This window comes from Solanum pennellii, chromosome 2 (assembly GCF_001406875.1).
Source record: "Solanum pennellii chromosome 2, SPENNV200".
NCBI lineage: Eukaryota > Viridiplantae > Streptophyta > Magnoliopsida > Solanales > Solanaceae > Solanum > Solanum pennellii.
The window spans coordinates 56,061,181-56,074,742 of record NC_028638.1 but is presented as its reverse complement, the minus strand read 5'-3'; the positions used below and the strand labels follow the sequence as shown (position 1 = coordinate 56,074,742).

At 37.1% G+C, this 13,562-nt stretch overlaps 1 protein-coding gene across 3 annotated transcripts in view; it reads left to right on the top strand.

Moving 5' to 3' along the window:
- LOC107011015 overlaps positions 1–13,562 on the top strand; it is a 41,100-nt gene that overhangs the window by 7,576 nt on the left and 19,962 nt on the right. For all 3 annotated transcript variants that reach the window (XM_015210325.2, XM_015210326.2, XM_027914824.1), the window contains exons 7-14: positions 4,732–5,240; positions 6,718–6,847; positions 6,927–7,051; positions 8,977–9,644; positions 9,764–9,881; positions 9,964–10,080; positions 12,341–12,435; positions 13,304–13,452. In XM_015210325.2, coding sequence (XP_015065811.1) covers positions 4,732–5,240; positions 6,718–6,847; positions 6,927–7,051; positions 8,977–9,644; positions 9,764–9,881; positions 9,964–10,080; positions 12,341–12,435; positions 13,304–13,452 — 1,911 coding nt within the window. The remainder of the gene's footprint in view (positions 1–4,731; positions 5,241–6,717; positions 6,848–6,926; positions 7,052–8,976; positions 9,645–9,763; positions 9,882–9,963; positions 10,081–12,340; positions 12,436–13,303; positions 13,453–13,562) is intronic.

The window sequence follows — 13,562 nt, the reverse complement described above, 5'->3', positions numbered from 1 at the left end:
ATCCTTTTCCAACTAGGATTCCTATTCTTATTCCTATTCCTATTCCTATTCCTATTTTAAGTAGAAATACTTAATTCTATTCTAACACTCCCCCTTAAGCTGGTGCATATAAATCATATGTACCTAGCTTGTTACAAATGTAATTAATACGAAGATCTATGAGGGACTTGGTGAACATATCTGCAAGCTGATCATTTGACTTCACGAATTTCGTAACAATATCTCCTGACAGTCAATCTCAATGTGCTTAGTCCTTTGGATTTGATGCGATATGAAGAGCCGCTTGATTATCACACATAAGTTCCATTTGATCAATTTTGCCAAATTTTAGTTCTCCCAACACTTGTTTTGATCTAAACTAACTCACAAGTTGTTGTCGCCATTGCTCGATATTCTGATTCCGCACTAGATCGAGCAATCACATTCTGTTTCTTACTCTTCCACGACACTAAATTACTTCCTACTAGAACACAATATTCGGATGTCGAACGTCTGTCAGTACGTGATCCTGCCCAATCAGCGTCTGGTATATCCAATGATTGCTCATGGCTTTGATCCTCAAAGAGTAGTCCTTTATCGGGAGTTGACTTTATATATCGCAGAATACGACCAACTGCTTCCCAATGACTATAACAAGGGGAAGTCATAAACTGACTTACAACACTCACAGGAAAAAGAAAAAGAGCTGTCAGGTTTAGTCGCTCACTATGAGATAATTCAACTTTCCAACAAGACGTCTATACCTTTTAGGATTACTAAGTCGCTCCCCCAGTCCTGGAAGGAGTTTAACATTGGGATTCATAGGAGTGTCAATAGGTCTACATCCCATCGATTCTGTCTCCTCAAGAATGTCTAAGGCATACTTGCGTTGAAAAATAACAATACCTGATCTGGACTGAGCAACCTCAATACCTAGAAAATACTTCAATCTGCCAAGGTCTTTAGTCTGAAAGGCTTAAAGAGATGTTGCTTCAAATCGATAATACCATCTTGATCATTACCAGTGATAACAATTTCATCACGTGACAACCAAATAGATACATCGACTTGGTGCAGAATGCCGATATAACACAGAGTGATCTGCTTCATTACGAGTCATGCCAAACTGCTGAATTACTGTGCTGAACTTCCCAAACCAAGCTCGAATAGACTGTTTCGGACCATAGAGTGACTACGCAATCGATATACCAGGCTACTCGACTCCCCCTGAGCAACAAAATAAGGTGGTTGCTCCATATAGACTTCTTTCTCAAGATCACCATGCAGATAAATATTCTTAATGTCCCAACTGATGAAGAGGCCAATGACGAACGGCAACTATAGATAGAAAAAGACGGACAAATGCTATTTTAGCCACAGGAGCGAAAGTGTCACTATAATCTAGCCCAAATATCTGAGTATACTCTTTGGCAATAAGGCGAGCCTTAAGTCAATCAACCCGATCATCTGGACCAATTTTGACTGCATAAACCGAACAACAACCAACAATAGATTTACTTGCAGAAAGGGAAACAAGCTCCCAAGTAACACTCTTATGCAAAGCGAACAACTCATCAACCATTGCCTGCCTCCATCCAGAATGAGAAAGTGCTTCACCTGCAGTCTTAGGAATGGAATAAAGGACAAAGACGACACCAAAACATAATGGGGTGATGATAGACAATGATAACTTAAGAAGGTATAATGTGGGTTAGTATTTCGAGTGGATCCTATACTTTTCTGAAGTGCAAGCGGTTGGCTAGGAGGAGGCAAGTCCGCAGTAGGAGCAGGGTCTGACGCATGACATAAATCATCTTGAACTAGGGCTGGACGTGGACGACGATGATAAGTTAGTAGTGGTGGCACTACAACTGGAGATGTAGAAGTAATCGTAGATTCCTTAAAGGTTTGCACAGGTACCTGAGGTATAGGTAAGACCATGTATACATCAGGATGATTAGAAAATGTGTAATAAGGCCGAGACTCAAAAAATGTAACATCAACGGACATAAGGTATTGATGAAAGCGAACATAAGGTATTGATGAAGATCATGTGAATAACAACGATACCCTTTTTGAACTTGAGAGTAACCAAGAAAGACACATTTGAGGGCACGAGAAGCTAATTTATCTTTTCCTGGGGCTAAATTATGAACAAAGCATGTGCTCTCAAAGGTACGGGGGCGGATAGGATGGAGATGTGACTGAGGAAACTGTATGGAATGTGGAACCTGATTCTGAATAAAAGAGGAGGGCATTCTATTAATTAAATAACAAGACGAAAGGACTGCATCGCCCCAAAAAAGCAACGGAACATGGGATTTAATGAGGAGAGTGCGAGCAGTCTCAATGAGATGCCTATTCTTTCTTTCTACTACACCATTTTGCTAAGGAGTGTATGGACAAGATGTTTGGTTAATAATTCCTTGGTGAGACGTGAACTCCTGAAACTGGGATGATAAGTATTCTAAGGTATTATCACTACGAAAAGTACGAATAGTTTTTTTTGTTTTCAGCAAAGAAACTTGTGAATATAGAAAATAACTCAGATCGTCAATGAAACTAACAAAATAACGAAATCCTTAGGTGGAACTTACTCTACTAGGTACCCAAATATCATAATGAACTAATGAAAAAATAGACTTTGAACGACCCTCAATACTACGTGAAAATGTAGCACGATTGTGTTTTCCAAGTTGACACGACTCACAATCTAATTTGGATAAACTAGATAAATTAGGCACCATCTTTTGCAGTTTGGATAGATTCAGATGTCCCAAATGTTTGTGAATTAGATTTGGGGAATTTGTAACGGAGCATGCTGTTTTTAAGGAATTTGAAGAGGTAAGATAGTAGAGGCCTTGTGATTCATGTCCTGTTTCAATCACCTGACCGCATGAGAAAAAATCATCAAAAAAGGTTGTGCTACAATGTAGGGCTTTCGTCTAACGACTAACAGATGCTAGATTAAAAGGGGAACCAGGAACATAAAGAACATAGTTTACGGTGACAGAAGATACGGGTTTGGTTTTTACAACCCTATTGGTTTTGTTTGGATCCGATTGACTAAAGTAATAGTTGGAAGAGATTGTGAATAAACAATATTAGACAAAAGTGAATTATTACCAGAAATTTAATCAGAAGCCCCTGAGTCTATGACTCATGATCCAAGACTGCTACACTCTGACACACAAGTAAAAGAATTACCTGCATTGAAAAATCAGGTTGGGCAACCGAAACTATTTGTAGAGACGTTTGTTTATTTGCACGGTACCAAAGAAATTCTTTATATTCCTTTAGAAAAATAGGATCATAGCTGGGTGGTGGATCATGCAAAATATAAAATATGTCACGAGTGTATCCAGGTTTATGACAATGATGACTACACTTGGATCGAGGTTTTCAAAACGTTGTTTACTTGTGCGATTTCGAAAGAGCTCATTATATTCCTTTAGAACAATAAGATCATAACTGGGTGGTGGACCATGCAAAATATAACATATGTGTGTGTCCAGGTTTATGATAATGACTACACTTGGATCGAGGTTTTTTCCAAACTGTTCCCCCCTCGTCGATTCTCCATAGACTAGTATGTACGCTGGAAAACTAGAAGCTGCTGGAATCTGCTTGAGTGGCGTGGAAATTCTGATTTTGCTGGGAGTTTGTCAAAAACTGCCCTACAATGGTCTGATTACGTCGGAAACTGCCTGAAAATCACCGGAACACTAATTCCGGTGATCGGATCTAGAGAAAACTGAATGGGTTCTGGTCGGAAATACTGGACGACCTCAACAGAAGAAAAATTTCTCAAAAAAATTGATCGAAACAGACCTCAAACGCCGGCGCGTGAGCCAGATTTCGCCGGAAAATACAACCTTCGATCGATGCATGAGAGTGCGTGGGTTGATATTTTTCGGTGATTCTGGCTGGGGTTCGATCGCGGGAGCTTTCTGAGGCTCGTGGTGGTGTTGATTTCCCCACAACACCCACATAAAGAAAAAATAGGAAATAAAACTGACACAAATCAGACCCAAATCACCCAACAGCCACCGGAAATTGACATACGGTGACTTGTTTGTTTTCACCGATGCTCTGATACCATGTGAGAAATATATGGAAAAAATATTATTGAATTGTGCATCTAAATTGTTACGTTGAGACCCTATTTGTAGACACTACATTAGAATCCTTTTCCAACTAGGATTTCTATTCTTATTCCTATTTTAAGTAGGAAATACTTAATTCTATTTTAACGAGTGCAAAGCACAAATAAAGCACGGGTCTTACCCATGCTGATTAGCTATTGTGCAATGACGATTGGACTTTTTGTTGTCCATGGAGTTTTTCATAACGGGTTTCATCTTAGGTCAATTCTAGCTTGCACAGTCTTGTTTAATTGAGAAATTTTAGTGTAACTGACAACATTCAAGAGAAAGGCACACAAACAAAAAAATACATATGTAATGAAAGAGTAATTAATTTAAATACAAGCAACAATTGTACAAATTGGAAAAAAACTTTGATAATTGTTTAACACTGTATCTTCAAGATAGATGCTATGGATGATTAGACACATGCCTTAGCCCATTGGTTTCTGATTTGAAGCTGCCTAAGCAATATAAAATGCTTAGAATGTTTGTGCATCTAAATTCAGGGCTTAGGTGCTGATTCTGGCTAATATTTTTTATGTCGAAATAAACAGTTTGTTCTAAACAAAAGACATTTTTAAATAATGAATTTTCTGCCTTGCAGGTGAACTTCAAAAGCTTCAGCTTGAAGGTAACGGTAACCTTGAGCTTGAACTACCAAGGAAATTCTCATTTCGCATAACGAATTTGTCAGTTCTTTCTCAGTTACTCCATATATCTTCTGAACAGCAAAGCCAAGAACTGAGTACCCCTTTCTATTCTTCCTTAGAATCTAATGATCAATCTTCCATCATTGTACATGATGATACTTTAGTTTCTCCCGATCACTTGAGTGAAGTTAATTCTATCATGGATGAAGCAAGTAGCTCAAGTCCCCCAGAACTGGGAAATCAATATCATGCAGATGGTTCAAGAAAACCTTGGGGTGGTACAAGTTCTCAAATTTCACTTGCCACTCCTCAGAACTATGTTTTAAAAGATTTAAATGCTAGTCTGGTGGTTGAGCAGCCTTTAAAAAGCAGTGGGAGTACTCCTTTGCAGTCAAATGACTTTTGGATTGGCAATTGTTCTATAGATGGTTGTGACATGACCCTCTCGCTGCGTGAAATACAGGTGAGGAGATGAATCATATTTTCTTTTTGAGTAGGGTAAAATAGGGAGATGTATTTCCATCGTTTAGTTATTTTTATTTTCTCCACTTTCTGTAAATAGTATCTTCTATAGTGTATCTTTCCAGGCAACTTTTTTTGATGAAGCAAGTGATTTCATTTTTAAAAAAGCATCAAGAAGATGAAGTAGTTACAAGATAAGTCGTTGAAGCATACAAAAAAAAAATCGGGTAATATAGGAGAACTGACTATGCCAGAGTTAAAGAGCTAAAGAATCCAGAAACTGAGTACAAAGTGGACCAGCTAAATAAACTAGCGAGACATTTATTCTTTAAAGAGCCTATGGAAGTTGAGAGCCCATCAAAACACCTACTTTTTATCCAAATACTCCAAAAAATGCAAGCAGGTATCATTCTCCAGCTATTCTTGATGGATGTATCAACTCTGCACAAGCATCAGAACATGTATGCTTCCCTAACTGATAGAGTAGTGACCCATTTAGGCCAGATATGCAAATAGACATGATCCAAAAAAAATCGAAGGCTACTTCATAATGTGGAAAAGATGGCCAGAATTTTCAGCTCTTTATTACACTTTTTTTTTGATAATGGTAACGGCATACTCACACCAAAAGGCCCATCAGGTAAAAGTGATGGGGTGGGATTTTACAACCCTAGAGGGTATCATCAAGACCAAAGTCTAGATAGAAACTTTACAATTGTCTTATGAATTCAACTAAGCTATTTATCTATCTCCCCCACTATATCTTGTTTACACCAAAAATACAAAAGACTTATAGTCTTCATCTTGATCTTTTGGATACTGCTAGCTTTTCCATCATGGCATCTTTCATTTCTTTTTTTCTTTTCATAGAGTCCATCGGACACATGCTGGAATGCTTCTCCACCAATCTTCTTGTGATACTCTTCTCCCCACTCCTTCCCAACTTTGCAGCATATCAAATGAGGTCCGTGGCATTACCCGGCTTATCCCAAGTATACATAAGAACATGTTCCACAAATTTATAGCTGTTTTGCAACGCATGAAAAAATGACTGTTTATCTCTGCTTCTTGCTCACACATAAAACACCTTGAGCAAATCTGGATACCTCTTCTCTGTAGTACTTTGTGGGTAAAGCAGGCTCATGGTCGCCAACCAAATGAAGCATGAAACTATATGGGGTATTTTAACCTTGCAAACCAGTTTCCATATCTATTTTGTTGTCATTGTCTGTCTAAAAATTCTAGCTCCAGTAACATGATTTCACTGTAAAGGACCCTTTGCTATGTAAAGGTCACCAACCAATTCAACTTCTTTATTGCACATTTTTACATGTCCATTTATCAATTTGATGCCAACGTGCATAAGGTTCACTAGTAATGCTCGACTTATTAAGTGTTGATTTCTTTTATGTAATGAGGCACCTTGACATACAAGTGGTATACAAAGAATTGCTCTAACTTTCTTTTTGTTAAATTAGATTATACTTTTTGCTGGGGAAGCTTTATCTGCAGTCTTTAGCATAGAAGGGACAAAAAACATAGAGCAGCAAACACATCAAAACAACAGTGGAGAATCTACTAGAAGTCAGGATGAAATGGTCCCTGATGGTAATGCTCTTTCGGCTCAGGTTGCAGAATCCTTCTTTTAGCTATGAACATATTAATGTTATAAGTATCTTGCTTGCAGGAACAATTGTTTCTATCAAAGATATCGACCAACATATGTATGTCGCAATTGATAGGGTAGAAAGTGGCTACAATTTAGTTGGTGCAATCCACTATTCGCTATTTGGAGAGAGGGCTTTGTTCAGGGTATGTCCATCTTCTATTCATTATGTGTGCCTTGCCATATTGAAATTGTGAGAAATATAGAAAAAGAACATTATTGAATTGTTGTGTCTATATTATTACATTGAGACCCTATTTATAGACACTAGAATACAATTCTTTACCAATTAGGATACTATTTACTCTTCCTATTTCTATTTGTATTCCTATTCCAATTCCTATTCTAAATAAGATTGTATAATCCTATTCCTATTCTAATATTGTATAAACTTATTCCTATTCTAATAGGATTGTTTAAACCTATTAATGTTCTAACAGAAATGACTAGAGCTTTGTGAGGTGTTTAATTGAATCCAAAGTTATTTTTGATATTCGGGTTAGTTTTTCGAGACTAATCCCTTCTGGATCGTTTTTTGTGTTCAGATGAAAGCTTTCCTTACATTATTATGTCTTTTCTATATTTACAGAAATTTATTTTTCCTTGAGATGGCCATAAATCTTTTATTGCTTCTTCCTCCGAGTTTATAGTTGCTTATGTCTTCATCTCTAATATCTTTCCTTACAGGTTACCCCCTCAAACAACAATGTCCATTGGGCAACCTTGCATTTTAATCTTTTTCCATAGCTTAACCTTTGTAGCTTGCCAAGAAATTTTATTTCTCAATACCCGTGTCCTCTATCACTCTCTTACATCTCAATGATAATACAAATCATATGCGTATGGATGTTCTTGTACCAACATTTAACACCTAAATTATCTACAGTTATACCGATAAAAAAGACTGTCAATACTCTCTCTGTCCCAATTTATTTGTCACTTCTCATTTACTAGGGTTTGTAAAGATATGTATGCATCTGCTTATACGTGGTTGGCATCCTGCAATCAAGTTCAAGAAAAGCCCGTGCTGCTGTTTTCAAGTTTTGCAGTGAAGAGATAAGTGGTTGACATCGACACACATGCATGACCCACTCTCAACACGTACTGTTGTGTTACAAGCCTCGTCACCTACTAGCTGAAACAGATTACTTATTTTACTAGGTGCCTTGCACTTATAAATCCTTTTCCAATGCCAATTCCTTCAAGAACTGCATCTTCCAGACAAAATTTTGTAGGCAGATTTTATTGATTAAAGTTCATCCTAGAGTTTGAACGAACTGGTTCATTCTTCCCATTTCCCAATTTTTACATTGTTTCCTGGGAGAACATCCCATACCAGTTCTGAGACACATTCAGGTGAAAGGCTTTTTTCCTGCAAAGCTATGAAAATCGGGAAGCCAGATTTTCTGTGGTCCATGGACAATTCCGAATCAGCCATCCCATCAGAGGAAAATGTCCTCCCATCTCCTAATCTGAAGTTGTTGTGTTCTTAAGCATCCTAATGGACTTCCACAGACCAGTTCCACGAGGCATAACCTAAAGTTTATGGTCCAGAACCCCTCCCCTGAACTTTTCTGTCAGACATTTCTTTGTGGGCCTTTTCTTCACGATATAACATCCATAGCAACTTAAAGATAAGACTTTTGTCATATCAGGTTTCCAGCCCCAAAACTCCCTCCTTTTCTGTAAGTACAGAGTTCTGTTTCACCGGTATTGAGACAAACTAAAATTTAACATCTGAATCTTCTTATTTGTACAAAGAAGAGTGTGGTGAAGAGACAAGTGATTTTTGAGGTTCATTGATTCTTTTGGTTTGAAGCTTTTTGTTGTCTCCTATGTTTTTTAATCTTTTCACATTTTTTCCCTTATCCTGTAACTTTTTTTTTTCCTGCTCCTTGGGCTGCTAATCATTATTAAAATAATCATTCATTGATGAAGATTAAGAGAACTCTGTGCATTTGTGACTAGGTTCAGGGCTTTTGCATCTGTTAGTTTTCTCCTATCATTTTTACCTTGGTATACCATTTGTTACTTGGTGGACATGGTGATTTAACCCTTTCTCTATCATCAGGTGAAGTATCACCAAACAAGAAGATGGAATTCACAAGTTCAGTATTTGTCCTTCATCTCGCTATATGCTAAAGATGAATCGGGGGAACCGTTGCGGTTGAATTGCCATCGACAATCCGATTTTGTTGACATTTCTAGTTCTAGTGATAGTGCCTGGGCACTTTGGAGAGCGCTTCCATACAAACATGACATTTATGATGCTGATGTTGACTTGAAGACATATCTTCCGCAAACTAAAAATGTATTTTATCTTGTGAACAAGAAGAATGATTGTGCTGCAGCTTTTGTTAATGGGTTCCTGGAAGTAGTCAGAAAACCTGGACATCCATTTAAGTTTAAAGTATTTCGTGATCCTTCTCCATATGTTAACAGTGTTTTTTTGGATGGGTGTCTAGAGAGGGAACCTGGAACAATCTTGCTACATGATTCATGTATAAGTGAGGGAAAAGATCTGAATCAGCGAGGAAGTTCTTTTGGTATTACTGTGGCAGTAGACAAGGTTTCTTTGACCATTGTTTATGAACTTTCTGACTCCAAGGAAAAGGTTCCCCTCCTCCAGGGTTCTATCAGTTTTACTGACTCTTATATACAGGTATCAAATACTAAAGTTCGGGCTATGAGCAGGCTGGCGGTTTTGCTGTCTTATTTTGACTCCCAGAAAGATATGTGGTGAGCCTCTATAGTAAAATAATGCAACTCTACTTCATCTTTCTCTTTGATATTGCATTTTAGGAGAAATGGCATAATATGTTGTAATTCATATTACTCACTTGTTTGCATGATTCCAGGAGAGACCTCATGCATCCATTAGAAATTGATGTTTTCTACCGTTATACATTTCTGAATCAGGGACCAGAAAATAGTATCCTCTGGGTGCCTGGACATTTCTATGCTAGAATTAAAGAGGTTAGATTAATTAACTCAGTTTTTCATCTGATTTTTTAAAGTTGTATCTTCTTTTTTTAAATGAATATCTGTGTCTTGGCAGTTGAGCATGACAATTACTGAGCTTTCATTGGACATTATTCTCTTTATCATTGGGAAGTTGAATTTGGCTGGTCCTTACGTTGTAAAGGACTCGACAATTTTGGCCAATTGCTGCAAGGTTCTACTCTGACATAAGTACTCATGCTGCATACACTCTGTGGCTTTGCAAACTTAATTTTGCTTGAAATGTTTATTATTCACTTGCCATAAGAGAATCTCCTCTTCTTAGAACCAAAATATAGGCTAGCATTAGCTAAATCAGCTTCACGTCTAAATATGCTTTCATCATTTATTGGGTATGTAGTCCTTACTAAACTTTGATGTGGAGTTCTGCTGCAGAGAAATCGGATTCCTCAATGGAAATAGTGAGTAAAATTTTGTGCTAATATACCAGAGATGAATCATAAAACACTAGCCAAAAGTACATTTGCTTGGTACTTGGTAGTAATTGAGAAAAGAAAGGGGCTGGATACTTCCTGAAAATAGCAGCATTCTCTTTCCCCCATGTAAAATGTTTTGACACAGTTAATTAATTGGTGGTTGGACCAATAATGCACATAACTTTGTGGACCCACTTTAGCAGGAAATATGCTGCATCTGGCTTGAGTTATGGCTGTAAATATAGCCAACATATGCTTACATTGAATTTTATGAAGCCAAATCTATTTTAATGTTATGTTTTTCACCTTGTTCCCCGAGCTACATATAACCCTTTTCATTTTAAAGATTTGTATAAAATGATGTATAAAAGTCCATATTATACATTATATATATATATATATATATATACACATCCTTATACAGTATTATCCATAACAGATACACTGTATATATAATGTACAAAATGTATATTAGTGTATAAATAATGTATATGCTTTGCATAAACATGTATAAACACAGTTAACCAACGGAATATCCGAAGGAATTTACCGTACTTGGGGTGTTGTGCTCATGTTCAGTGGCTTGAGATAGTAAAGTAACAAGACTGGAGATTTAGGGTGGTTGCCGCCGATTCATCAGAAAAATTGGTTGCCAGGTTTCCGTACTGAAACCAATGCCAAATGATAGATCAGTCCAAGAGCTATTGGTTTGTTTATGTAGGTTTTGTGTGGTAAAGAGCGTAGCTTAAAAAAATTGAGTAGGAAGAAAGTAAGAATTTTAGATATTCTGAAAGTCGTAGAGATGGGGGTGAGTTCTGAATTATGGATCACGGTAAAGGAGAAGCAGGCGATTCAATTGGTGTAATTTGAATGTGAACGGAGGTTGCCGGCTGGAGGCGGTGATGTCTGACCAGCGGAGATAGTACGGCAAAGGGCGGTGAAGTGGTAGTCTGTGGCGTGGCGATTCCCCACCGCCTCAAGGAGAGAATAGAAAAAGAAGGCTAAAGGGACTAGGATTTTACAAAAATCTGGCCAAATGGTAATAAAGGAGTAACTGGGGAAAATCTTGTAAACTAGATGACCAAATAGGTATGGGCTGTAATTCTCCTGTAAATGAATATATGCTCACTATGATGCATCTCAATTTAAATGCTTGAAGCAGTTAGGCCTTGAATGATAGGTCGACTACAAAGTGGGACTTAAATTTTACCTGTGGAATATGACAATTTATTAACTAACCTAATATTTGAGTCATAGATCTGTAATTCATATATGCAACTTTACATTGGTTAGAATAAGGTTTGTTTTTCCGTCCCTTGTTATGGATGATGTTTTCAGCAATGAAACATCTCAGAACTTCCTCCATCAGTAATCTGTCATCCTTGGGGTATTTTAATTTGCAACATGAATCACAATGAAGAATGTGAAAAATAGTGGGGATGTGAATAGACACTTCTTGGGAAATAGGAACTCTGATGTTTAGAAATTAGAATCTTCTGTTAGAATCATCATCATAATTTTGGGGAAATAGGAACTGATGTTTAGAAATTAGAATCTTCTGTTAGAATCATCATCACAACTCTTGGGAAATAGAAACTGCTGTTTAGAAATTACAATCTTTTGTTTAGAATCATCATCACAAACTCAATAACCAGCCAATCTGTTTAGAAATTACAATCTTTTGTTAGAATCATCATCACAAACTCAATAACCAGCCAATCTTGATTTTGCATGATTGTTAAAATGTAATGCTCAGGTGCAGCTTGTGGACCTTTTGAACTGTTGCATGAAATCCTGCTGTTAGTTTTGTGAGTTAATTGAAGACTGAGAATTGGATGTTAGACCATCTTCATGGTCGGTCTACATTCTCTTCGAGACTGAATATTAGATATCTAGCCTTTTGAAGCTTGTACTTGTCCATTCACGAGAGAAGTCATGCAGAGGCTATAAGTCTTCTAGTGTTTCATATGCAATCTGATGAGTTTTAACATTTTTCAGGTTGAAAACCAGTCAGGCTTAACCCTTGTTTGTCAGTTCTACGATAATCAAGATGTATCAGTTGCAGGAAGACAAGCCACTACCATTTTCTTGAGGTGCTTCCCATAGTTTACAATTGTTCTGCTTGATTACTTGAAACATCCGCTGATATGATTCTGCTCAGTACCTTCCTCGGAGAGACAATCAACAGCCTTTAAACTACATAACTGAACCTACTGATTTTTTTTTTCAAATGGTAAAGTTTACTCCATACAGCAAAAAGATAGAATTTGACCTATTGGTCATTGAAAAAAAAAGAAGAAAAATTTAAAGTATAAAACTTGACCTGTCACAGCAGAATCAGGTGGGAGTTTAATTATCATATGTCATTTAAATGATTGTGAATGTTGTATTTTCCCGTTGCGCAATTTTAGAAAAACAAAGTTGTTTCTCATTTGAATTCCTTCTCTTTCTTTTATCTCGATATAATCTTCTAGATCAGTGAGATTCACATTTACTCAAGCAACCTAACCCTGTTGCACTTCCTCTATTTCACTTAGCTTCTTCCACAGAAGACATGCAATCAGTTTTTTTTGTAGTGTTTGGCCATTGTGCTTCTGCTATGCTTGACAGTTATACACCTGCCCCCACTAGCTTCGCAAATCGCATCCATATTTCACCCTTGTTCAGTACAAGATAACACCAGATTAACAGATTATGAAACAGAAATGCATGATGTAGTGTATGTATGGAATATGTTTTTTAATCTCGCTGCTGACATTTTCAATTGTGTATCAGATTTATACCGAGTAAGCTCCACTGTCCTGGGCTTATAGTACTTAATATCCTTCACAATTTTCCTTTTTTTGTTTTGAGAAGTTAATAACGGTGTTTTCGTTGGTATATTTGCCTTTGTGCAAGCACGTTCTATTTGGATTAAACTGTGTGCTCATCATGTGAGGAGCCTAACTCTCTGTCTGTAAGGCACATGGCTTTGGCAAACCGACCTCCGGAAGCATCATTTTTCTCTATCCAGCTTATAGAGCGAGGATTACTTTCTACTTCTCTACTTCATCTTTCGCTATTGGAAACCCAGTCATTTGCATGGAGACCACGTATAGTATCTTTACAAGGTGCTTCAGGCTGCTCTTCCTCAACTTGTTCTTTTAAAATATATATACATATATATATATATATATATATGTATGTATGTATGTATGTATGTGTATATATATATATATAT